The sequence below is a fragment of the Lepidochelys olivacea genome (assembly GCF_965140295.1).
Source record: "Lepidochelys olivacea isolate rLepOli2 genome assembly, chromosome: 11".
In the NCBI taxonomy this organism is placed as follows: Eukaryota; Metazoa; Chordata; order Testudines; family Cheloniidae; genus Lepidochelys; species Lepidochelys olivacea.
In genome coordinates, this window is record NC_140421.1 from 20,841,967 (window position 1) to 20,869,132 (window position 27,166).

A 27,166-nucleotide genomic window follows, 5' to 3' on the forward strand; every position below is an offset into this window, starting at 1 on the left:
TGAGGTATGCCAAAGAGTGGGGAAACCCCAAGACCAGGTCAAAGCCCCTCTCCAGCCACTATTGAAACCCCATCATTGAAGTTCCATTTCAGCGAGTAGCTGTGGATATTCTGGGTCCTTTTCCGAAAAAGACACCCAGAGGAAAGCAGTACATACTGACTTTCATGGATTTTGCCACCCGATGGCCGGAAGCAGTAGCTCTAAGCAACACCAGGGCTAAAAGTGTGTGCCAGGCACTAGCAGACATTTTTGCCAGGGTAGGTTGGCCCTCCGACATCCTCACAAATGCAGGGACTAATTTCCTGGCAGGAACTATGGAAAACCTTTGGGAAGCTCATGGGGTAAATCACTTGGTTGCCACTCCTTACCACCATCAAACAAATGGCATGGTGGAGAAGTTTAATGGGACTTTGGGGGCCATGATACGTAAATTCATAAATGAGCACTCCAATGATTGGGACCTAGTGTTGCAGCAGTTGCTCTTTGCCTACAGAGCTATACCACACCCCAGTTTAGGGTTTTTCCCATTTGAACTTGTATATGGCCGTGAGGTTAAGGGGCCATTGCAGTTGGTGAAGCAGCAATGGGAGGGATTTACACCTTCTCCAGGAACTAACATTCTGGACTTTGTAACCAACCTACAAAACACCCTCCGAACCTCTTTAGCCCTTGTTAATTATCTCATAGCATTCCCCACCTCCAACCGAAAGCCTAAGGTGTACCATATTAATTCTCTAAAGCCCTTTTATTCCAGAGAATTAAAAGTTTGTCAGTTTATAGCCCAGGGAGGAGATGACACTGAGTGGCCTGAAGGTGTCTACTATGAAGGGAAATGTGCTGGTGGTGTGGAAGAGGTGAACCTCTCCATGACCCTTGGGCGTATGCAGCGACAGCAGATCCAGGAGCTGTGCACTAGCTACGCGCCAACGTTCTCAGCCACCCCAGGACTGACTGAATGGGCATATCACTCCATTGACACAGGTAATGCTCACCCAGTTAGGGTCCAACCTTACCGGGTGTCTCCTCAAACTAAAACTGCTATAGAACAGGAGATCCATGATATGTTACAGATGGGTGTAATCCGCCCCTCTGGAAGTGCATGGGCATCTCCAGTGGTTCTAGTTCCCAAACCAGATGGGGAAATATGTTTTTGTGTGACTGCCATAAGCTAAATGTTGTAACTCGCCCAGACAACTATCCAATGCCACGCACAGATGAACTATTAGAGAAACTGGGACGGGTCCTGTTCATCTCTACCTTGGACTTAACCAAGGGGTACTGGCAGGTACCGCTAGATGAATCTGCCAAGGAAAGGTCAGCCTTCACCACACATCTCGGGTTCTATGAATTTAATGTACTCCCTTTCGGGCTGCGAAATGCACCCACCACCTTCCAAAGACTTGTAGATGGTCTCCTAGCAGGATTAGGAGAATATGCAGTCGCCTACCTTGACGATGTGGCCATATTTTCGGATTCCTGGGCAGACCACCTGGAACATCTACAAAAAGTCCTTGAGCGCATAAGGGAGGCAGGACTAACTGTTAAGGCTAAGAAGTGTCAAATAGGCCTAAACAGAGTGACTTACCTTGGACACCAGGTGGGTCAAGGAACTATCAGCCCCCTACAGGCCAAAGTGGATGCTATCCAAAAGTGGCCTGTCCCAAAGTCAAAGAAACAGGTTCAATCCTTCTTAGGCTTGGCCAGTTATTACAGACGATTTGTACCGCAATACAGCCAAATTGCCGCCCCACTGACAGACCTAACCAAAAAGAAACAGCCAAATGCTGTTCAGTGGACCGAAAAGTGTCAGAAGGCCTTTAACAAGTTTAAAGCGACAGTCATGGCTGAGGTTTTTCATGCAGATCCCCACATCTGTACCCTAGAGTTCAGAGTGGGGGAGGAACCTTGACATCAACACACACACAACTTTGCAGAAGAAGTGGGCCTTAAAGACATATAATTTGGTCTGTTCCTTTATTTAAGACTCAGAAGTTTTATTTTTAATTTTTTTTCTAAGTTTTCAACCACAGGCTGGGTCTTTACAGATCAAATTTCTGATGAAAATCAGTATAAAAATATTAAAAGCTTTTTTTCAGTTATAATTCCAGACCAGAGAGATATAGATATGTTTCTCAAACCAAACCTCTGAACCCTACCATGTTTGTCCGCCACTCATTTACCACATATTTTAGTCTGGTTGGATATGTAACTTTTTCCCTCTCCTCAAATAGCTCTACTGGTTTCCTTTCTGGTTTATTTCAAGATCCAGTTTAACGATGTATTCTTTGACTTCAAAACTCCCCTTGGATGTGCTCCAGCCACTCTCACAGTGACCTTCTCCTTCTCTGCTCCTTTGTTATAGCCTTCTCTATGTGTACCTTACTACAGTTGGGACAAGAGTCTTTTCTTGTGCAGTTCCTGTCCAGTATCTCTCTCTGCTTTATCATCACTTCACCACATTTCAAATCTCAACATATAATGTCTGCTATTTATTATTTAACTCTCTAATTGTATTACTTTAGCAACTATGTAAAGAATGTCAGGATAGAGTTTCCAGGAGAGACTGTATAAAAAACAAAATTGTATTTTGTATTCTGGAGATAGCAATATATTCTACTTCTGCTTGATATCATGAGTGTCTGAAATATTAATAAAAATGGCACTCTTATCTGATGCCTCATGGGCCTTCAAACTCTTTCTCTTGGCTTAGACAGGTTGATATATATTCTTAGTGGCTTAGATCAACCCAGATCCTGTCTGCAGTGTCCCTATCTGTTTCCATACAGACTGCCTCAGAACTTTAATAGCAGGGTATAGAGGAAATTCATGTTTCTTCAAAGGAAAAATGGTTTGAATTTGAATATTTTACTGAAATTCTCCTTTCACTTTATTCAAGTAGTAAATGGCCTAAAATTACAATTACATTGTTTTGAGTGGTAAATACATAAAAATGAGTTACTTTACATATGAAAGCCCAGAAATTATCTGAACTGTGTCTTGTTGAAGACTAATAAGATTGTCTTTTAATATCACATGAGCACATCTAAATGCCCTCAGTGAGATTTTTCCTTTATATAATTTCCCAAAATTTCACAATCACTTTCAATTGAATAAATCTGGACAACCATCTTTTAAAAAAAGAACATTTTAGATAATAGCTTTTCTGAGTACATACTGAAACTTTTATAGAGTTTTTAGCTAGAATTAACTGGCAACAGGTCAACCAAATGAAGCACAAGACATTTTTACTTATGGACAGTATTAGCATGTTAACTCTTAGCAACAGCTTACCAATTTGCTGTACCGAAAGAAATACTACAGATTCCGGATCCAAACCTGGTGCCAGACAACCCTAAATCCCATTTGAGAAATATATAAATAACTGATAACATTAGTGCTGAATTTGAAGTTTGCCATATATCTAAATAGCCTCTTTTCCCAAATGCAAGGATTTTTCAAAGAGGGACATGTAGCTATTATATTAAATATACACTTCATTGTGAAAGCTACTCCTGCATTTAGAAACTGACAGCATCCTTGACACTGACATAGTCTATTCTGATATCATCCTTTTAAGAAAGTGTTTATATTTTTCTACTTGAAAGGGAATAATAAGATGGGCAAGAAAGAGCATCTTCCAGGTTCACTCCAAAGAGTAGTTGTATTACATGTAATCCTTTCTCTTCTTAGGCTCTGGGAGGATACAAAGGATTTTATTATTTTCAAAGCTGCAGGAATGTCCATGGTGAAACAAGTTGGGGCCTCTTGGAGATTTGATACCAAAATGACAAGCAAATGGGAGCCAAATCTCTCTCGTTCTGTTTTTAGATAAAAGTAAGTGGAGAGAAAAATTGATCAGGCATAATGGGGACTTTTTGCCTTTCCTTTGAAGCATTATGTATTGGCCGCTACTGAAGGAAGGACCTCAAACTTAGTGAACCAATAGTTGGATTTGGTGTGTCAGATCTTAGGTTTCTAAGACTGTACAAATAAATACAGTAATTCAGTAAATAGAACCTCTTAGTGCTACTCTTAAATAATCTAGATTCCAAGTGATTTGTCAGCAGTCACATGATAGACCAGTAGGCTCGGAGCATGTTTCTTAGTGAGAGCTTCTGAGAGTCTCCTAGACCCTCGCTTTTTCCTAAATAATTAAAAAAAATCCCCAACACTCTAATAATTGAAATTATCCTCATAATACTTTATGGTGCATATATCTCCTTTCATCCACAAAGATCCAATAGTGTTTTGTAAGCTGTGTATAGTAATCATATCACCATTAAAATATAGTAAATCTGTCTACAGAAATGTACCGATTTATTCCAGATTCTGATGCATTTATCGGCATTGAATATTATGTCACTCCATGAGTAGATCTACTGACGTGAATGGAACTACGGTTGTGAATAACTGCTCACCAGTGTGAGTGGGCATTCACAGCCTGGCCCTTAGTAACTTTAGTTAAGGGTAGTGGGGCAAACCCCTGTTCTAATGAAAAATGCCTTGTGATAATGACAACAGCAGACAGGACATTGATTTTTAGGGTTTCATTCTAAAAAATATCACTCACAGTAAGCTGCATGGAAGCCAATGTAAACCTTGGACGTGAAGGCCTACTTTGCCCCTGCTAACATACTGCGGTTCCAGAGAATCTAGGTATTTCACATTAAGCCCTACCCATCCGTATTATGTTTATAACCTCTTTCTCTTTAACAATTCCTGTGCTGTTCTTATTTCTTCTTTAATAGCAAAACTCTTGTTTGACTTCAATAGGGCCCAATATGAATTATTGTAATTTTAAGTGTCTTTAACAAAACTGCAACTCTACCATATTTATGAAAACAGGAACTTTTCCCTTTAAAAAGCTGCCTGATATTACTACTATATGATTAAAGGGGCTTGAAAATGTAAAAAAGAAAATAATCTGGCTCTCAGTTCTGTCACTGTAACAAACTACAAGGCCTCTGCCCTCTATAGATTATTTGTTTGGAGGCTGAGTTGTTATTATTACCGCTTAAGAATCATGATGGCACTGTGATTGCTTAAGCAAAAAAATGGCATGGTCTTGGTAGGAAAGGAATGTAATCTATACTTGATGTTCTGATTGAATGTAAATATTATTCATGGCATATAGCTTTGTCCTTTCCCTGGTGGTTTTATGACTTGGGCTTCATTGGTCTCCTATTGCTGAGTTACATCATTTGCAAAATATATCATCTGGGCTGGAAGCACTTAACTGATAGAGTATATGGATAGGCAAAGCTGGAAACCATTTTTCTTTTAAATTATATAAACATATTCTTCCCACTGTGTATACTTTAGGGTGGTATATCTGAGTCATAGAATATACTATAGAAGCTTCCTTTGATAATCTTTTGGAAATAGCTAGTATTTTAGTGAGTATTACTAAAAAGGAGAAAAATGGAAATGCTATCAGATCTTTCAGTTTCCTAACAGCTGAATAGGAGATGGCTTTTAGCTGCAAGCAGTTAAGCACTGATAGCACAGAGTTGTCACCCACCCCAGCAATTCCAGAATCTTCTTGATACTGTTGGGGTTATCCTGCATCCCACACTGAATGCTCTGTGAGTCCTTCACAATCATTTCCATTAAATGCCATCCTACTGTGACGTTTTTGATGCAATGTTACAATGCTTCTGTTACCATGTTGTCCCATTCCCTTATGTGTCAACACAATCCAAAAGATTGTGGTGCATAAATTTGTCCCATGGGTTGAATTTAGCAAAATGGCAAACCCTAAGCATAATGTGCAAAGGGTCTAAAAGATGGAGCATGGCACAGGCAGCTAGGGACTTCAGAATTCTAACCCCAGTTTTCTCATTCATTATGCTGTATGAATTTGAGCAGGTCACTAAACCATTGTGACACAATTTCCCCCCATGTATAAGGGGAATAAGTGCAGATAGATGAGGGCTGCTGTGACTCTGACTGATTAAACCAGACTAAACAAACACCGGTAACATCTGACTAGCACAGTTACTGCAACATGCAATACCAATAATGCCACTGCTACCTCACAGTAGGACGTCAGCTGTCTTATTTGTGAAGCCAAGAATGCCAGTAATATGACCTGTGATACTGTATGTTTTCATTTAATATGTCCCCCTCTCCCAACCAAAGGAGTGATAGATATTTTATCCAAAGCAGAAAACAGTGACTAGCAGTAGTGAATAGGACTAAATGCCTTAGGCTTTCCTTTTCATCACACTGCTAGCAAAAAAAAAAAAAAGGATATTGATACTACTACTAAATAAAAAATCCTAGGTTACCAATTTGTTTATTTTGGGGTAAATACGGGCTTGTTTTGTTTTTTGCCTAAAAACAGAAAACAGACATTCCTTTTTAATAAAAGCAATAAACTTTGCCAAGTGCATGAAACCTCATACAATTTCTGAGACGGGGCATGACTATATATAAGTGATATGAATCAAGAATTACTGCTTTGAAATCTAGTAGGTGTAAATGACATATAAAACTAAAGGTGTAAACCATTATAAAAATGTGCAAGTGAGAGCAGATTTAGGCCTGTATTCAGCTCAGAAACTGATCTGTGACACCGAGGAATTAACTGTAACTTGAGTACATCATTAGATTAACTCTTACCACAAATCAGTGGTCAGTAAATGGCACTTTGGTATTTATAAATCGCAATGGAAAGACATGAATGTGTGTCTTCTCATCAGAGACTGTTTTAAGACACAATTTTCTGAAGGCATGAAATAACATCTTTTCGCCTCAGCTAATGTACCAAGGCATTTTAGTAAAGATGGGCAATTCTGCAATTTCTGTATCAAAACATATTTATCCCTTAATCCTTAAATCATGACAATTGAATATAATACAAGTCAAAACCGTCCAGCAAAAGATGAAAATGGGAATTAGCAAAAAGAGCTTTAGATTAAAATTTCTGGCCCTGGAAACAACCAGTACAAAATCTCAATACCTCCTCAAGCGCTTTAGCAACTCGGAGAGGATTCTGTATGTTTTGTTGAATGAATGACAGCAATAGTTACAAGGAAGAGAAGCTGTTATTCAAATGGGGATTTCATAATAATCATAATCCATAAATGTACATAAATGTAATTGAAAGCTTTTGTATCTTTTAAACATCAAGTACTATATGGTACATCTGCTTAAATCACAGAGCATTTGCGCAAGAAAGTTAAGCTTTGCATTCCGGATATAAATTAAGACACAAATACAAACTAATTGTTTGATGTCTGTTATCCTCAGCTGAGCTGCTGTAGCTATTTCCTTTTTTCTCCTATATACTAAAGCAAACTGCTTTCTTCTTACCTTGAAATATACATGTTTGTAGAGCTATACAAGGGCACTTGGGTTGACAATAAAATCTAGATAAATGATACAACAAAAACACAAAGGAATGAAGTAGTGGTTCATGTGGTCTGCAAAGGCAAACATATTTACCCTTCTCCAGTGCGCACGAGAAATACACACAACTCTGTGAAATCCCTGGAATTATGAACAAATGATTGAGCACTCACAGCTCTGATGGAATTCAATGGGAGTTGAGTAGCACAATCTTTGAAAAATCAGGCCACTTTGACATAAATGCCTACTTCAGGCACGCGCATTTGCAATGAAAAAGGCTAGAACTGTAGGTCAACATTTTAAAAGATATTCTGACTGCTAAAATGGAAAGGAACAAGCAAGTGGGCTCCTATTCTGGAGCAGGAGGCTGAGGAGAGAAGTAAAGACTCTCTCACAAATGGTTTACATAAAACGGGCCAGTTTAAAGTTTGGACATATCCAAGGAATCATCTTGCAACCCTTTCCCCCCCATCCAAAAAAAAAATACTCAGGCTATTTACCACAGAATCCTAAAGGTTTTTCCCCCCAGGTTTATTCAATCTCTGACATAAAAATTGCTTTTAAAAGAAGCGTTTTAGTTTTAGAATTAATCTTCCTTGGAGCTGTGAATTGCATGCATGAATCATAATAAACTGTACCTCCTCGATAAGTGTTCATTTTAGAAGACACACAACTTCTTCAATTAGTAATTCTATAAGTACAATGCAAGAAGCGTATCTGATTTACCCTATCAATATTTTGTACCAATATCAATTCAATACCTAGACTGTAGAATGTATGTCCTATGCAATGGCATTTGAATGACCTTAAGGGCATAGACTATGTATCCTAACATTTCATTAGCACAGCAAGGTGAACTTCTGTGCAACAATGCAAAGGTTAGTTTATTTATATGCACAATTATTTATTTTTTTGCTCATCTGCATTCAGGGCCTCATCAAGTTATAGAACAATCAATACCTGACTTTGTGACTCTGACAAACTTAGTAACATACTGCCATACTTACATAGTCATTGCTAGAAAAGAGGAAAGATGTTTGGTTTTGTTCTTGTTACCTGTAAATTCAGAAAACTGGCTAAAATCAATATGCAGTTCAAAGTGGTTGGATGACGCCTACACTAATTGGCAAATTTGCTTCCTTCTTGACAATGTTCACTAAAATATCACACAAGACATGCTCATTGATTTGTAACAGAAACGTGGTTTTCCAGAATGAGGCTTGAAGGGTAGCTTGAAAATCAGGAGAGTCCAATTTGAAGACTTAACGCAATTTAAAAAGATCCTCAATGAAACATGACTTCTTTAAACACATTCTGGGCAGGAAGCAATACGAAAAGAAAAAGTATCCTCACTGTTCTTAGAGATTAGAGAGGATTTTGTAAATTTCATTAAGATTAGAAAGCAAGATCTAATGATGGATGGTTGGTGGGTTGAACCCCTTGCGAGGTCACATGCACTATTGTTTCCTCCTGTTTTAGGTTAGGGTCCATCTTTGCTTCCATCACAGCAGAAAACCTCTTCAAATGACCCACCCTCCAAGAACAACTGAGTTTCAGAAAGCTGCAAGGAAGAAAACTGTTCAGCTTATGGAACACACACTGAAAGATTGTTTGGACATTTTAATTATCTTTTGACCCCGGCTATTGATACATGCCTCCTTGCTTACCTCCTCCCTTACAGGTCACCTTGACATATGCATGTCTTGTAACCAATGAAGCAGGTAAGAAGGAGGGTAGGGTGCTATTGGCACAAATCGTGCTGTTCTGACTGATAATAGCACAAATTTTATGCTTGCGGCCCTGTGTTAGAAATAAAGGTGGGGTGATTCTTCTTTACCATGGCACCCATGAAGTCCTTCACCACAAAACTGTTACTGTTGTAGACAGCCTGCTGAGTCTGGGTTATCTCCACTCAGAAAGAGTCAAATATTTCTGGCTGTGAGACTTTTCTAGCTACTCTGCCAATTATTGTTCAAAAGTTTTGACTGATTGAGCATTATACATAAAAAAGAAATATGGTATATCATAGTATTACACCACCACAGCTTACATTTTCTCATAACCTTACCTCAAAAAACATTTTTAAAACCCCAAAAAGTACCTGGTCTAGGAGTTTGTGTACAGATTCGTCCATTTCCAAAAAAGCCTGATGGACACCGACCACAAATGTACCCAATATCAGGAGGTTTACGATCAACACATAAGACCCCAGGGAAGCATGGCCTATTGGCAGGTCGTTCAGGAGCTCTGACACCTAAAAGAGTATCCAAGAACTTTTCTTTATTAAATTAAATCTTTATTAAAAGTGAAACAGTGACTATATAAGCCCAGCCAAGGCTTTACACTACTTTTATTCTTTTAAAATATAATTAACATCAAATGTTTCCCAAATCTTATGCCAAACATAAGAATGTCCTGAAGGCACAATGTATCAGAACATCTGTTTCTTATTAAAGCAAGATTTATTAGTCCTCTAATTATGTGTTTTAAAGTTTATTACTCAGAGTTGCTTGGCGTTTATCATGGACAGAATAGAAATTGTAATTTTCAGCATAAGTGAAAGATTAACAGGGTAAGAAACTGCATTATTCAGATATCCCATATTTTAAAAAATCATTGGAATCTATTTGGCAAACCATATTTTGGCAAAGGTAATACATTACCTTTAGAAATATATTGTAGAGTTCTGCATATGGTTCTGATATAGAAATTGTCCAGGAAAGTCCGTTATGTGACACAAGACTCTTTAAATTCATTTAATTTTGTACAGAGTTAAATAATAGTAGAGGTTACCTGGCAATATGTAGTTATCTGGCCTAAAACAGAGATAACAAAGGATGTATAAAGTCTGAATGGTGGTTGTATTTCTTTTTAAACTGTCTTCAGTGGGCTCTAGATTATGACACTCAAATATTTTCAGTGTTAATTCTGCACATTGGTTGCAAAAGAACTAGTACAAAGTAAACTGAAATATTTATGGATTTATGTGGTTTTAATGCAATGTGTAGACTTACTTTGGATAGTGGCTACCACTGTACAACTACACAAAAGGGTAAGAGGACACAAAAAACAGTTCTCCCACATGAACCCCTGAACAACAGCCAGTCACAGACCTCATCTTTCTGCTTCTTGAGTGTACTATAAGTCCCAAAATGGTGCGGACCAAACTGCAGGCTCATGCCAGCATAAGGGGAGTGAAGGATTCCCCATGTTAAGGGTGGAGCAGTGTCCATTGTAGTGTACGTTTGCTGCTCCTGGCGGCATTATGTCTGCTGAAGGAACAAAGATTTTGGGAGATGTATGTTCCCCCTCCAATTATAGGCTGTGGCAAAAAAAATCCACAATAGATTCTTAATATATGCTTTGAGTCCATATTTCTTGCATGACTGAAGCTCCTGCATAACTCTGGGGCTGGACATGGACTCCAGGAGAAGACTCCTGGCAGCCCATGACTAGGATAACTTCCTATTAGACGTCAGTGCCTTTGTCTATTTTTTTATGCCAGCAAAAGTGGAGTCCCTCCGATAGGCATGAATAGAGATTTCAGTGCTAACCCATCCAGAGCTGGAGAAAGTTTTCTGGATGAATAGTTTATTCACTGTATAATACAGTTTTGAGTCAACCAAAACTATTCCCAAACTTGGGTTGAATTTGGTGAATGGTTTTCTCAGGAATTTTTTTTTAAGTCTAAGTGTTTTGATGTTTTTAAAATAAAACATTTCAACTTTACATATTGAAACAACATTTCATTGTGAAATTTAGCTAGATTTCTTAAAAAAAATAGAAAAAAGAAAACTCTGAGAGCTAAGTTAAACTAAAAAAGGGTGAAAAATTGTTTTGGGTTGAACAAAATGTTTTGCTTGACCCAAAACAATTTTTATTTTTATATTTAGTGTGTTTTGGTTTGGCCACCAAACTGAAAGATCCACCATGAATCTTATCCACACTAATAGTTCCCGTACCTATGTCACATTTTCTAGTAATAATGCAACATTTCTGTGTTCTCTGTTTTTTGCATTTGGCTCTGTCTTATTGTGATGTGCTGGAAACAATTATTTGTGATTATAAGGATGTAAAATGTATGAAGTCTTGGTACATAAACTGCAAATCTGAAAAGAAATGTCATGGCATAGCATAACTTTACATACTTACCATGTGTGTCACTACCGTTAACACTCTTAATTGCAGGAGCTTTCTTTGCCTCTAAGGGTTGCATTGGCCATTCACCCTCTATCTTGTTCAATTCACCTTTGGCATTATTATTATCAGTAATGAAATCTTCTGTAATGTCAGCAGTGGCCTCATCTGTGATAGGAAAGCATATGGAGGTCAGGGTAGCAAGGTGTTAGAGCTTAGCTGTGACTGATGATAAAAACCAACAGTAACAGCAAATCAAGTAACCCCCCTTTGTTTATCCTAGAAGCCAACCATAAAACAAATGCAAGCAAAGCAGATGAGTCAGCTGCTGAAAGTCATCAGGACTTCAGTACAAAAATTATAAGAAAATATATACTAAGCCCAAATTACCCAAACTTTGCTTAAATGAGAAAAACACCCAATATGCATAGTGGTCATAGAGATGTAGCTGTTAAGGGGTCCACAAGTTCCGATGTGTAATGTGGCCTGGCTTTTCAGATCTAGATTGAATGCTGGGATCTATAATCTCTCTGCCCCATACTTCTATATGAAAACGAGGACAGCTGCAAGCTATGTAGTAAAAGTCTGTGGGCTGATTTTACAGCTGCGCACATTGGATACTCCTGTACACCGTGCACAGAGATGTAAAATGAAAGGACTGATCATTAGAGACTTTTAAAAATATTAATTTCCTGAACACATTAGGGAAACTACCTGAATGAGTTAGGGACAGTAAAGTCCATCTGGATTCATATTAGCTAGCTTGATCGGGGAAGTGTGTGTGTGCTCAATCTATAGATGGAAGCCTGGAAGAGCTATGTGAAGTTCTAGGCAGAGACTCTACAGTGAAGCAGAGACAGAGATAATATGTTTTCCAATAAAGCTCCTTGCTCTGTGCTAGAGGAAAGTGACTCTGATTCTTTAAAATTGTCACATGACTGGAAGAACTGAATGAGAATGCAAATGAATACCTATTTTTTTGTTCCAAGGTTTTTTAATGTAAACTGAAAAAGGTTTGTTTTTTAATGTAATCTCTTCCCCCTCACACAATTAATCAAATTAACACCAAAAACGCAACAAAAAAAAGCAGACACAGCGGCAGCATTGGAATTACTCAAATTGATGGAGTAATAATGTATAGCAAACATTTATGTCCGAGAAAAGTGTAAATTTCACTGAAGGAAGAGTCAATAGGCCTGACAATACAGCTCATTGATTTCAACATTCCTCTATTATAGACGTGTATAGAAATACCCAGCAGCTTTCTTTCATAATCAACAAAAGAAAGAGTAGGTGTCTTGGCAAGTCTGTCTTGTACTGCTTGAAATTTTTGGAAACACTTACAAACGAATTTCAATTGTTGATTTATTTCCCCCCAAAAAATATTTTTTTTATTGGGGCTGGAGTGGCAAGAGCTGATTGAGGCTTCCCCAGCAGTGCCCTGCCACAATGCACAAATGAAAAAAGTAAAGGGACAGAGTAGATCAGATTCTTTGCACCTGGGACGGTCCCTTTGAACTACTGGAGCTGCACAAAATGACCTTAAGCCTCTCCAAGGAGGCTGATGAGGATTTCTCAACATGGGGTAATCCTGCGTTTCTATAAAACCTCTCCTTGTCCCAGCTGTATGCCCAGCTGGGAGCTGTGGCTTTCCAGTGCTGGAGGAGGCAGTGAAGCCCAGTGTACTCCACTGGTCCACAGAGGGCTTAATTGTCTGTAGGAGAATGTTCTAGCTGGTTCAAGGCTGCTTTAATTGGGGCTGGTGTAGCTCCCGGCTGCTCCCAGGAACATAGAGCCACCTTTGCCTTCCTCTGTACCTTTCCAGTTGTGCCAAGCATAAATCCAGCAGCACAGCTGAAGATAGCATCCAGTATGCAAACACTCAGCAGACATACAAGTGAAATTCACTTATGTGCAAAGGGCTTGCACAAGTGCCTTCTCTCCACTTAAGCTCCACACAGGGCCAGCTCTACACTTTTTGCCGCCACAAGCAGCGCGCCGAGTTGCTGCCTGAAGAAGGGAGCTGCCGCCGAATTTCCACCACGGAACTGTGAAGATACAAGCTGACGCCAAAATGCCGCCACGGTGAAAAAACCCATGCCGCCCTAACGATGCACGGACTGCCAGTCCTTTAAGATTGCCGCCCCAGGCACGTGCTTGGAACGCTGGTGCCTGGAGCCGGCCCTGGCTCCACACTATCCCTTAGTATGGGGACAGAGCAATCTTTTACAGATGACTCCACAACCGATGTGCACCATAGAGGTGGCTCTGCATTCATCCCAATATGGCTTCAATGGAGGAAACCGTTGTGGAGTAGGCTAGAGGAGCGGGGAGGGAACCACACATACTCAGATCCAGGGACCAAACGCCATGGCAATAGATAGGCAGATTATTTTCCAAGTACTGTCTGTGTAATCATGGATATGCTGTAGGGCTGTGCATTAAAACAAAGATTTCAAACACCAGAAAAACCCACAGCTAACAGAGCCCAATATGAGAATAGTCAAATTGGTAATATAATAGTAGCCTGATCTGTGTATTTAAAGGCCTGACCTTACTCCCATTAAAGTGAGTGGCAAGACTCCCATTAACTTCAGTGTAAACAGAATTGGACCCTAATTTTTGTCTGTCTATATAAGTAAATCATGCAAAACACTTACATCTGCAAGATTTACCATCCCCCTCCATTCCACTGGGGCAAGTTCCACATATATAAGATCCAAAGGTGTTTATGCAAGACACTCCAGGAAAGCAAAGATTCTCTTCACATTCGTTCACATCTTCCTGACAAGTAAGCCCTGTGGCAAAAACAAAGGAGAGGTTAATAAGAAGGAAGGATCTGTGTTTATTCCTCAGCTGAAATGTTCAGGTAGACTCTTGAAAACTCATTACAGGGTACATCACTCATTTTAGAGCCAAATTCCCCAGTCTCACTTAAATCTGCTGTTATCTCACTGTTTATTATTACTGTCAGTTTTTTGCATCAGAACTGTTGAACTTGAAACTGCGTGGAAAACTTTAGACATTTTAAGAAAATGAAGCTTCATTTGAAGCTTTCGTCTCTGCTTTTTCTTTTTTTCTTTTTATATCATTTATCTGAGATCTTTGCCATTTATTTAAAAATTCAGTGTCACCATTTGGACTTTAGCATGTTGAGAGCCATGTTCTGATGTATTGTGCTGTTGTTTTCTATTTGAGCCATATTATTAACAGCTTGTTGCTTGTCAAGCCAATAGGGTTTGCTTGGAACAAATCTTACAAAACAACCAGATGGTTTTTGGAAATTTTCATGCTCTGTTCTTATAATGTAATTTAAAGGGACACGCTCAAAGCAAATTTGGGGCAGAGTTTAAGTGTTCTAAAATAATAAACGACTGTAAAACTCAAATAGAGTGTGCGTCTTGCATTCTCTGCAGTCTTTACATCCCCAAATTTACAGCACTGGACCAGTTCAGGGGAACCTAAAAAGGAAACTGACCATCTAGTGAAACTGACCATCCAATAAATAAAGTGATCCTGAGTAATCTGTGTTGAGAAAATTGCAAAAGGCAAACAATGTAAATGAAAAGTTGAATCAGACTTTAAAAATGTATTTTACTTTAATAATAACGTAAAGATGATATGTTAATATCACTGGTAATGGCATTGGGCTTAAAATAGCACCTGACCATCTCAGGGGCATATGGACAAGGTAGCTAAGGTTCAGGTGGAGTATCCAGAAAGTTTGTAGCATATCATGGCCTAGGCGTGGTGGGGAAGCAGAAGAAGTGGTATCACTGAAAGGTGTTTGGGACAGGGACTGTGTATTACTGTGTGTGTAGGGTCACTAGAACAGTTGGGCCTCAATTCTGATTGGTGCCTCTGGGCAGGGCTACAATACAAATAATAGCAACAAGGACTCTGGACAGATTATGCTGGCCTCAAATGGGTCCCTCGACAGATGTGGAGGCTGAAAGTGCTGCTGTTGTTGTGCAAACCGTGCTCCCTCATCTCTTGAGAGAGAAAAAACAACGAAACTCTGAGAAGGGAAATATCCTTCTCCTTGTATTTATGGAGAAATGACCCACTGAGGGATGCAGGACCAAACTCTTGAGTGTGATCCTATTAAATATACTGAAGAATAAGTAACCGACCATTTTGAATTATAGGGCTATAATATCACTGAGGGATTCTGGGAGTATTATGTAGTGTAAGAGAAACTAAAGTTTGTTCCATTACTGGAGAAATAGTATAAAATTAGAAAAGGCTTCTAAAAATAATTAAGGGACTATTCATTTCATAGATGGATCCATGGTGGTTTTGTAATTAAGTTACTGCACTTGAGGTTGGATTCTAGATACCTGGGTTCTATTCCCAGTCAGTGGATATTGAGGTTTTTTGGTTTTGTCATCAGTAGAGAGAGGACAATATTCATGTTGAAGGGAAATGAATTAATATTTGTGATGTGAATTGAGGTAGATAGAAGGCACTTTCCTCAGACTTTTCAGAAGCTCCTGCCCATGTCTATTCCCATTCTCACTTCCACACTCACTGAAGGCTAGTCTACGCTACTGCACTACATTGGCACAGCTGCACCAATGCAGCTGTGCCGCTGTAGCGCATCTAGTGAAGACACGCTATGCTGATGGGAGAGCGCTCTCCCATTCGCATAATTACTCCATCTCAATGAGAGGCGGAAGCTATGTTGGCTGGAGAGCATTTCCCACTGACATAGCACAGTGTGGACACCACTTTAAGTTGACGTAACTTGCATCACTCAGGGGAGTGGCTTTTTCACACCCTGAGCGATGTAAATTGCATTGATTTAAGTGGTAGTGTAGACAAGCCCTGAGACTCTGATGTCACGCTCAGGAATGCAGGGATATAATTCACTTGGATCACAGCTACTTAATGCATCCTGTATTTAGTAAGTTTCTTCTCTAGAAGTGGCATTTGGGAAACTCTCAAAAGAGTTAACATTTTGCTTCTACTACCTGTTCACTATCCTTTGTAAAGATTTGTTGCTAAAATGGTGTTGTCACTTGAGCATGATAGCATTGCCTTCTCATTAGATTATTGATGGCTTTCTAGGGAATTGAGACATAAACACAACATCCAGGATGAGCTTATATTGTTGTCACAGAACCTGCCCTGAAGTAAAATCATCTACCTCCCAGCTGGTTTTAAGCCTCACTGGCTTATAATTTTTCACCTGCTATTAAAACATTGAGATGTATTTCTGTTTTACTCAATTATTTCTTTATTTTGTTGTTGCTTTGTTTGTTTGTTTGCTTGTTTGTTTGTTTTTTTAAGTATTTTTTGGTCAGGAAAATACAGCAAAAATAATGTATATTGAATATAAATGTCCAAGAAAAAAATGTGATTAGTGAAGCCTGGTGTGTCCTTCAACAGACATGAATCATACATCCATGGCTTTATAGTCATGGTAATAACATATTATTAAGTGTTAGCTATTCTTCAATCTGCTGTTTATCCATTGTCCCAACAAAATATAAGTAGAAGCAAAGTGTTCTTTAAATCATACTGAAAATATCCCATAAGGATTTTTAAGCAGCAAGCTGCTTATGAAGACAAGCTGGTTCACATGGACTCATAGGTCTTTATTCTCATATACTAATATAACACCAATGGGTCTGACTCTCCACATGAATGAGTGCAGCAGGATAAAACTGGTGCAACTCAGTGGAGAATCAGGCTCATTGACTTCACTAGAGTTAGTCCTGATTAATGCCGGTGCAAATGAAATCAGAATCAGGCCCACAGTCAATTAATCCATTTCCCTGGGCCCAGTGAAGAATTGTTCCCTATACTATGTTTCTGAATGTTTTATCAAACCCAGTTTTAAAAGTCCCTAGTAATGAGGTTTCTCACACTCTCCTTGGGAGACTATATTCTCCAGCCAAATAGAAGATTCCAATCAGCTTCACTGTTAGGGTATATTTTAGATATTCATCCTACACTTTCCCTTTCTAAATTTCTTTTCCATACTCAGTCTCACATAGCAGGTTTTTTTCAAGATTTCTTTCTCTCACTTACTATCTGAATTTGCTGTCCCCGAATACATTGGCTTGCATTTTTCCACGTCTCATTTAATTTACTTTCTGCCCATGTTTTTAACTTTCTCTAAGCCCTTTCTCACTCCGCACTGCTGTTCATGTATCCTTCTACATTTTGGGTCATTGGTGAATTTCATTAACATGTCATTTACTCCATCTTCTTGAACATTAATGAAGATATTAGAGGAGGCGTAACCTAATACTGATCAATATACAGTATTGCTGACTTGCCTATTGGATTGCCCCCGCCATTTTAGCCCCCACTCTTTTGCAATCCCATTTATTTTATTTAAGTAGTTGGCATATTACTTCCCCCTCCCTGTTCCCTACTCCAGAACTTGCAGTGAGAATGCCAGTTTCCAACTAAAACACTGGAGTTTGTACAATGTATGTAGCCTGGTGAAGTGCTTTGACAGAGCTTTAACAGCATGGGTGGAGGGGTGGGGAGGGAGGCGGAAGGGGGCTGAGATGCCCCCCAGGATCTTATTTGCTAGTGCATAGTTTGCTACGAAGGAAGCTGAGAAAGAAGATCCTGGGTTATAGCATGAATATGTGTGTGCTTTCTTTGTGTGCCAGCAAAGGGAATCCTAGGCTGTTTTTTAGCCTCAAAAATATAAGTTGTCATGTCTCAGTAAGAAATATCTTTCTTCATTCCTGCTGCAACTTTACAGTTGTCAGTTGCTTAGAAGAAAACAAGCAGGAGCAGTGAGGGAATTGCTGAAAGAGAGGGTGTGGGTTTGCATGACTGTTCTTCGGTTTTCAGACGGGTTTAGTAAAATCTGTTGGCTGGCTTTGGCTGAAAATGGATATTCCTCCCTCCTAAACTGAAGTCAGGTTTTTCCATGGGCCTACTGTGCATTTGGGCATTCTGACCCCACTTTTAGTCACCTTTCCAACACTAGGGCAGCAGTTTTCTAGTGTACAGCAGCCACTACTATTTTATTAGGGTGTGTTTTATGTCTGAACTTGATTGTTTCAATTTTTGAAAGTGGAGTGTAACTTTCAGTACGGAACTTGTGAGTATCCACATTGACACGTGGTTTAGTTCCAGGAGACACACGCTCAAGAATGGTAATGACCTTTCATCACTAGACAACAGATTTTAATCTGGCATGGTTTGACAGCAACTGAAAGTTGTTACTCTTTGATGGCTGATTCAGCAGACTTTGTGAAACACAGAGGCACCTGAGTGGTATTGTTCCAGAGCTATAAATGGCTACCATATTAGTAGCATCAGGGGTGATGCAAAGGAATAAGTATTTGAAGACTTGGTGAGAACAGGGGTGAGCCATATTGGAGGAAGCTTTTGCTGCCACTGTGGTGTTGTAGTTATTCTACCAATAAATAAGTGACTTCATTCAACAAGGTTTCTTATCTGGTGCAAACATTTAAATTCAATTTTTTCACATTTCTCTAGTTCTTTTTCTATTCTTGAAATTGGCTTGCACCTTATATTAACATTCTTGAAGAAAGTTCCTGCTATGACACGCAAAATATCAAAACAATAAGAACTTCTGTAAAGTGCATTCCCAACACAATGTGTACTGTCCATTTTGTTTAATCTCTTTGTAAGGTTTCTCATGTGCTTTCACACTCTAGTTTTTCAACAACATCTCAATATTTCCAATTAGCCAGAGTAAGCAACTGACTTGAATCTTTTTATGAGCAACAGGAAGTTATGTTTGTAGCTGGCTGGCTGAGTTTTATCTTTCTCTAACTTATACCTTAAAATGAAAATGACAGAGGCATATCATCTGAGATAAGTAATTTTAGCAATTTGGTACACGTACTATTTTGTATTGTAAATACTCCTCTGAGACCACTTTGGTTTGTCAGCAAACAGTCCAGGGTTTTTTTAAGTATCCTCTCAAAGAGTGTAGAATTATGCCCATGCCCAAAATTACTGTAACAGCAAAACCACTTAAAACAGAAAAAGAGATCATAGGATCATAAAGAGTCACCAGGCCTGGTTCACAGCGGGTGTAGATCTGTGTACTTTGTTGGCTTTAATCAAACTGTAACAATTTATACCAGGTGAAGATCTGCTTTATAACAGCTAGAGATGGAAATTCCTCCTGCATCTACCTGCTCACTTGTACAAGTGATTGAACTATTCACTGCAAATCAAAACCAAAGGCCTAAATCCTTTGTAGGAGGTTCAGCTATGTCTGTCCTTTAGCCTACACTGTTTGTTTGATGCTTATACTATCTCTTTCCATGTTTCAGTCTTTTACCTCATTCTTTCCTTTCATTGCATTTCCTGCAGCTTCCCATCTGTGTCTGTCCCTGCATTGCATTCTCTCATTCCTTCCCTCATGTGCTTTCAAGTCTCACCCTGCCCCCACAGTCTCTTGCTCCTGGTAAATGAAAGGTCAAATACGTCTTTCTCCTTTATGCCATCTGCATGAGAGCCATCCACAGTTGCAGTGCTTGTGCTGTCATGAATGTGCATTGCCGCTTGTTTATCACCGTCTGCAGCAGCAGATACCCAAAAAGGTGACCAGGAAGAGGTGAGACAATGGCTCTGTATGTCCTACATGGGGGTCAGAAGAGATGGCTAGCCAGGCAGAGAAGAGTACACTGTGCGAGCAAGATGTCTGGGAACCCCAGAGGTGTTACGCCTGACGAAGGCCCGATGACTAATGAAGCTTCAGGTAGGGTAGTGTGGTTCTGCTACAACAATAAACCTCTTAATCTCTCTCATGCCCTTTTCAGCTCTTCTTCCCTCTCTCCCAACATCAGTCATCTCCTTTCCAGTCGCCTTTCTATTACCCATTTTCAGTTCTGCCCCCTTTCTGCTCCTTCTCGGACAGCATTGACAATGCTCCTTGGTTCAGCTTAGTGCAGCCCCAGAAGCCCATAAAGATGACCACCTGCCTGTTCTGGGCTTCCCAGCTCTCTTGCTTGGATGACGGAGTGGGAGTTAGAAGGAGATGAACTGAGGTCAGAACAGTTCATAACACCACAGGCTCCAATCTGATTTCAATGGGCTGGGGCTTTCGGTTGCTTGATTCCCTCAGCACCGACAACCAATGGCTGTCCACAAGCCTTAAGCTAAGAAAGGGAGTGATGGCAGCAGAGAGAGGATTCATGCAGCCCACTTGACAGATGTTTGTGGACATCCTACACTGCGTTTGAAAACCCCACAACTTATCAGATCAAATAGGAGTTAGAAGCAGTGATGTGTTACCTTTTAAACCAGCTGGACATTTACAAATGTAGCTATCTACACTGTTCATGCAAATGCCACTCCCACATGAGTTTGGTTTGCAGTCATTTATATTTTCCTGGCAAAAGTTCCCATCAAATCCACTGGGGCATATGCAGAGATATTCACCAATTCCTGGAGGGAAGTTAATATTGGTAACACATGATCCACCATTCATGCAGCTGCAAGGCTTCACTAAAACCTGGAGAAGGCAAAAGGGAGTCATAAATATGTTTCTCCTATTGAATAATCACAGAGGAAAGGTGCATCTAGCTACCTTTTAAGGTTTGACTTGAAATGCAAACTCATGATACATTATTATAAAAAGTAGAGTTGTCAGGAACATGTCAACAACACTTCTTTTGATGAAAAATGCTGATTTGTTGAAATCTAAACTGTTTGCTGGAAAGCACTGGTTTTGATGAATTTTTTGACTTGAAAAAAACATTGCAAAAAATGTCAAAATTGTCAATGTCCAATTTTGACATTTTTAAAGCATTTAATGACATTTTTCATTAAAAACAACTTTGCATCTAGGAATTTGACTTAATTTATAATAAAACAAGCTTAAAAAGAAGGAAAGGCTGTAATGAACATAAAACGTATAGAAATGAATATAACAAGATATTTTGATGTTTGTTGTTTTGTAAATGAGTGAAAATTTTTGAGATTTTGACTTTCATCCCAATTTGGGATGCAAATTTTTTTTGAAATCTGTTTACCATCCATTACTAATAAAAACTTCCTTCTAACCAATGTACTATTTGCATAGAGCTAGTCTCACAGTGAAGGCTTTTTATTTATACTATTGAAAGCTGGATTTTAGCTTCCATCATTTAGGGGCACAGTCTAACCTCAAATATGCAAACAAAATTCCTGTTGGCTACAATAGCAATTGTTATTGAGTATCTGAGGGCAGAATTCCTTAGTTCCTTAGTTTTGAATGAAGAAATAAATAATCTTTTAAACTGCTTGCCTGCCTTTAGTGTTAACCACTAATTCTTTAACAAATGTCTTTGCAGGCATGCATTCCCTAGATAGTCTCTATTCCAAGTAAAGAGAACAGCTTCAAGTGCAGTTATGCTGTGTACTTGCAAAGACAAGATTTCAAAGAATTTTAATAAAGAAACATTCTCTCTATAAAATCTAGCTATACATTTCTAATACACCCATCACAGTAACAACCAATACATCTGTTAGTCTATAAGGTGCCACAGGACTCTTTGCTGCTTTTACAGATCCAGACTAACACGGCTACCCCTCTAATAACTAAGTTATAGTTTCCCCATTTCTTTAAGAACTCTACAGATGATTATTTTGGCTAAAACTTTGTTAGGCATCTGAGTCTCATTAGCATCTCCAACAATTATCCATTATTAGCAAAACTGCTCTAATATTAAGAGTCTGCACCCCACCTCATTCATCTCATTAGCTCATGCTATCACAGGATTAATGTAGCACCTTACAATAAAGACAAAACAATGTACGAGAAACCAAAAGTGGAGTAATGACATAAGAGCAAGGTACCCTCTAAAGATATAATTGAGAATGAGTTATAATCTCCCCTTTAGAGCTAAAACTTGGTCTTTTATGTTACGTGCTTTTTTCAAAGATCCAAATGCAGACTGTGAATGTTAAAGCCAATTAATGAACTATTAAGAGGCTGTGCAAGAGTGTTCTTTCAAATAGCAATCAATAGAACCTGCTCCTGTTCAATGTATATATTGGTTCTATGCTCTCAGAGATATTTATTTGATTAATTGATCATTACTGCCATACTGGATTATATGCACTTACTAAGAAATAGCTGAAGTCTCAGTTTTTAAGACAGTAACAAATTATTAGCCATAATGGAAACTGCACTAAACCAATAGCATGATAAACAGTTTTTTTTTCTTAACGTTCCCCTCCTACCTCAACAGAGTATCTGCTTTGTGCATTGCATTCATCTGACACAGAGAATTCAAAGATCTGCGGTTCTTCCAAATCGACTTTCCAGATAAGAAGGCCAGCAGGAGACAGCGTGGCATCCTGTGGCCCAGCCTCTAAGATGAATAGCACTGCCGACCCTTCAGGATCCACTGCTATTAACTGGTAAACAAAATTCTCACCAATAAACGTCAGCAGCTGGCTGGAAGGGACTTGGAACACAGGAGGTAGATTGTCTAAAAAGCAGAAACGAGACAACGATTATGTACATTCAGACTTCTGCAATTTAAATATTCACAGGGCAGATTTTTTTAAGTAATGTGGTAAATAGACTAAGTGAACTAAAGCTGATGATAAGAGTAAAGTAGGTGTCAGAGATAACAAAGTGCTGTACTCCATCAGAAAGCACAACCTCCTCCATTCTAACTGGTTCATCACTCATATGGAACCTTCATCATTTTTGTGATTCGTCGGACATATGGGAGCAGTCCCAATATGAAATTATACCCGTCCACTGCTTCCCTTTCCCCATCTCTTACCTGAAGTGGAAACTGTAATTCTAATAGGGGCAAAGACCTGAAAGTACTGAAACTTCAGCCAGCTGTTTCTGTATGTATGGCTCATGCAGCTCTATTTATAATGTGATCCCCCTGTTTCTAACTATGCATCGGACAGGACTTATCACAATGGGGCACAAATCTTGGCTGGAACATCCAGTTGCTGCTAATAATAGCACTTGTATATTTGGTAATATATATAATGAAGTCTTAGGAATATGAGAGCTCCCTGAAGCAATCAGCCATACATTGATACTAATAAGTGGGATTTGTGTGTGTTTAATGTGTGTGTTATAAAGTATGTGGATTAGTGAGGTTGTTGAGCTTTAGTGACTATTGGAGTGAAGCTCAGCACTATAACCTAGTCTGGGAGTTCAAAGTAGTAAAATCTCATTCTGTGGGCAAGTTAGTGATAGAAAGGTAAGGGAGGTGTTATTTGATTCATAAAAATGGTGTCATCCTCTGTGGCATGGTGAGGAGGGGACTCATTACCCCCCGGGGCTTCCAGTTGTAGATCCTCCAGTTTGTGGAAATTTTAATAATACAGTGTCATTGGAAATGGGTCGAGTTGGGTATCATTCGTAAGCCCTTTCTCCTACAAACATAGTGGCAAATATGACATATCCAGAACAATTATGTAGACATATATTCAAGACAATGTTTAAAAATCAATGTTTATTTAATTATATTTTAACACAGAGATGCACTGCTTACATTAAAAAGACATTGATCTTTGGTAATCCTAGGGAAGTTAGCCTTGACATGCAGGACTGAAAACATTTATTCATCAAAGTCATCAGCAGTGTCATCTGAGTTTAGGGCATCATAGCTAGACACATCATGCTGATCCTTGTCTCAGCCAGATGTACACATCTTTGTACAAGGCAGGCAGCTGGCCAAACATTTGCAGGGTCATGAGTACCTGGTCTTTGCACAGGAGCGTTTGATTAGCTGAAGGATTGATTCGGGAGTGCACGGTATTTCACACATAACAGGTGTGATCAGTCCGTCCTCCGAGACCCATCTGTGCTCGATAGGGAAGGGTAGTTTTGGATGTGCTTGATCATTCCAGAGCCTCTCCCCTGCTTGATAATTTGCTCTCTTGATAGCAGGTATAAATGCATCCCCCATCATGGCAATTTTTTGCTGTCTGTCTACTTCTTGGAAAACATCCACTAACATTGCTCTGCAAGTGTTGGAATGCTGGTCTTCAAATGGTAAGCTTTGGCATATAAATGCCTACGGTTCATTTATGACCTCATCAGGAACTGTCTCAGCCATTCTGTGCACCTTCAGAGTGAGGAAAGAGACCTTGGAGGCTGAATCAACTGCCTTCCAGTAAGACAATTTAGTCTTTCCAACCAACCTTCTGGTAGTGGTCATTCCCTGAAAGGGTGTGGAAACCTGGCAGTGTGGTAGCTTTTAATGATCCGAGTGATAGGAACACATCCCTGAGGTATATAAAAGGTTCTGCTCCCCAGCAGCAGGCACAAAAGCTGAAGTCTTGGGAGCATCTCACAGAGAGCACTAGAACATCTGTGACTTGTGCAAAAAATCCAGAGTTTAGTAGCACCACTCTCTCTGGCACTGATGGCAAGATAATTTTAGTGTCAGCCTCCTCATGGGAACTATGAAGAAACTTCAAGGAAAAGTGCAAGGCAGCAGCTTCCTTATGCCACGCAACAATGAAATTCTTTGAGCAATTCCTGCAAGGTGTGCAGTTAACTCGACCTTCCTGTGAGTATGAGAGAGTAGTTTCTTCAATGTGACATTGGATATGTTTGATGAGCCAATGATTTTTGTACTGGACAGGTAAAATACCATGGAGTATTTTTAATTGATTCCTCTGCCTGCATGTCAAACACGAGGTGGACTATGTCATCGGTCCAGTATTTTCTCTGTGGCATCCTAATGAAGTATTCAGCCAAATCTCAGCAGGCGTTAACAGTTTCTAGTTTGTTGAGAGCTTGTACTCAGGCATACCATCCATGCTGAAAGGCCTCTGCTGACATAAAGTACCCATCATGTTGTCAGTAGACACTGGCTTAGGAAGATCATGTGAGATATCCATTAGTTTGCTTTTTGTCTGTTATGTGCATTGTTCTGTCATATTTGAACATCAATCATGCAACCACCGAAAACTCATATTCTCCCAAGTCTCATGTAGAACAACATCATGCTGAGATCTGGACACGAAAAACAAACAATGACCTATCTGTGATTAGCTCTGTAATAGTCCCTGACACCTTCAGTCTGACTTTCTTCTTTGCACTAGAGCCCAGTTTAAGTCTGTTCTTCTTGATTGGTGCCCATAGATTGATGGAGTCTTGGATAATTATTTGGGTTTTGGAGGCTTCGTTAATTCATTACCCAAGATATCCATTCATCTGACATATTTAGCTATCTCATCACAGAAGACTGCTTTCATCATATTAATAAGCTCAGTTCTGTCATATACAAATGTGTTGCCCGTGTGAGTAATCTCATTTTGTAGCTTTAAAATTGCCCTTTCTTGGCATTAAACAGCACCTAAAATGCTGCTTGGTTACTACTGAGAAAGTCATCCAGCTACAGTTAATGATTCATTCAAAATTTGATGGAGTTCTAGGGTTGTCTCACTACAAGTGACAGCTTCATACAGATTCTCATCTGTCTCACATGTTGAAACTGTGCTTAATGGGTGCCTTCAGGCTTCTGGCTTACTGCAGAAGATGTAGATGTCTTCCCAAAATGCACACCATGGGACCTAGTATAAAGTGAGTTTTGCCCACAACTGACACTTGTCCCATCGTCTTCAAATGTTTCCTGGTGCTTGCTGTTTTCCTCTCCAATCTTGCCAGATTCAGTTTATGGGTGTACTTCTTATAGCATGTAAAGTGCCACTGAGAGTTGTGTGTAACCAGGTCCTCTGTGGTCACATTCTCCAAAGATTCAGTTCCTAGTCATTACATTTCATCTCCCCATTGATGCCTAAAAATGATCAAGACCAAAGTAAAAACAAAAATTCTGTGATAAATTACTTTGGGATTGTAACTAATTAAGTTGTGTAATGTATGTCAGGTAACTATGTGCATACCGTTTGTGGATGGATTCCAGAAATTTCTGGCTGGTTGCTGATGTCTTAACCAGTGCCTCATTATAATTCTTTTGGCATAATAAACAAAGCTGATCATCTTTACCACTGAACCAATTCTCTTTTGCTGATGATGGCAAATCACTTTGAAGCTCTCCTTCCATATACAGTAATCTGAAACACTAAAAAATGATCAGGTATCATGTTCTGAGCATTAACTGATGGCACACTTCTCGATCAAGGCTCACAGTTTAATTTTGTGAGGGCTGCATTTTGACATGACTGTTAAAAAACAATTTTTAAATTATATTTTACACATTTTCTTGAATATATATCTACATAATTGTTCTGTGTTTGTTATGTTTCATACCATCTGCTCCTGGGAGAAAGGGCTTTAAATGACACCCAAGTTGATCTGTTTCTGATGACACTGTATTATCAAAATTTCCATCAACCGTAGGACCTGGAACTGGGGGGATGCAGTGAGTCCCTCCCACCACACCACAGAGGATGACATCACTGAAATTATAATTCTATACATATATTTTTATGTGTCAAATGACACCTCCCTTACCTTTTGACCATTTACTTGTCCGTGGAATTACACACACTGCTAGACTGAGAATGTAGAAATCAGAAAATGACAACACATTCGTATTACTTGTGAAAACATGCAGGACAGGATATTATAGTAAGAGGTTTAAAGTAACAAATTCAGAAAGCAACGCTGCAAGCTCTTGTAAGCCTGATGCTGTGATTTGCAAATGCAAACTTTTTTCAAGGGATGAGTGAATATTGCCCACGTGGTTGGATCTACCTTATAAGGAGCACAAAGGAAATAAATTGAAACAAA

At 39.2% G+C, this 27,166-nt stretch overlaps 1 protein-coding gene across 1 annotated transcript in view; it reads right to left on the reverse strand.

Annotated features, from left to right (window-relative positions):
* The window catches only part of LOC311528189 (von Willebrand factor D and EGF domain-containing protein-like), a 284,287-nt gene that overhangs the window by 62,531 nt on the left and 194,590 nt on the right, over window positions 1–27,166 (reverse strand). Inside the window, 5 exon segments of the mRNA XM_084642898.1 lie at window positions 9,455–9,607; window positions 11,506–11,658; window positions 14,151–14,288; window positions 20,737–20,956; window positions 22,669–22,919. Coding sequence (XP_084499024.1) covers window positions 9,455–9,607; window positions 11,506–11,658; window positions 14,151–14,288; window positions 20,737–20,956; window positions 22,669–22,919 — 915 coding nt within the window.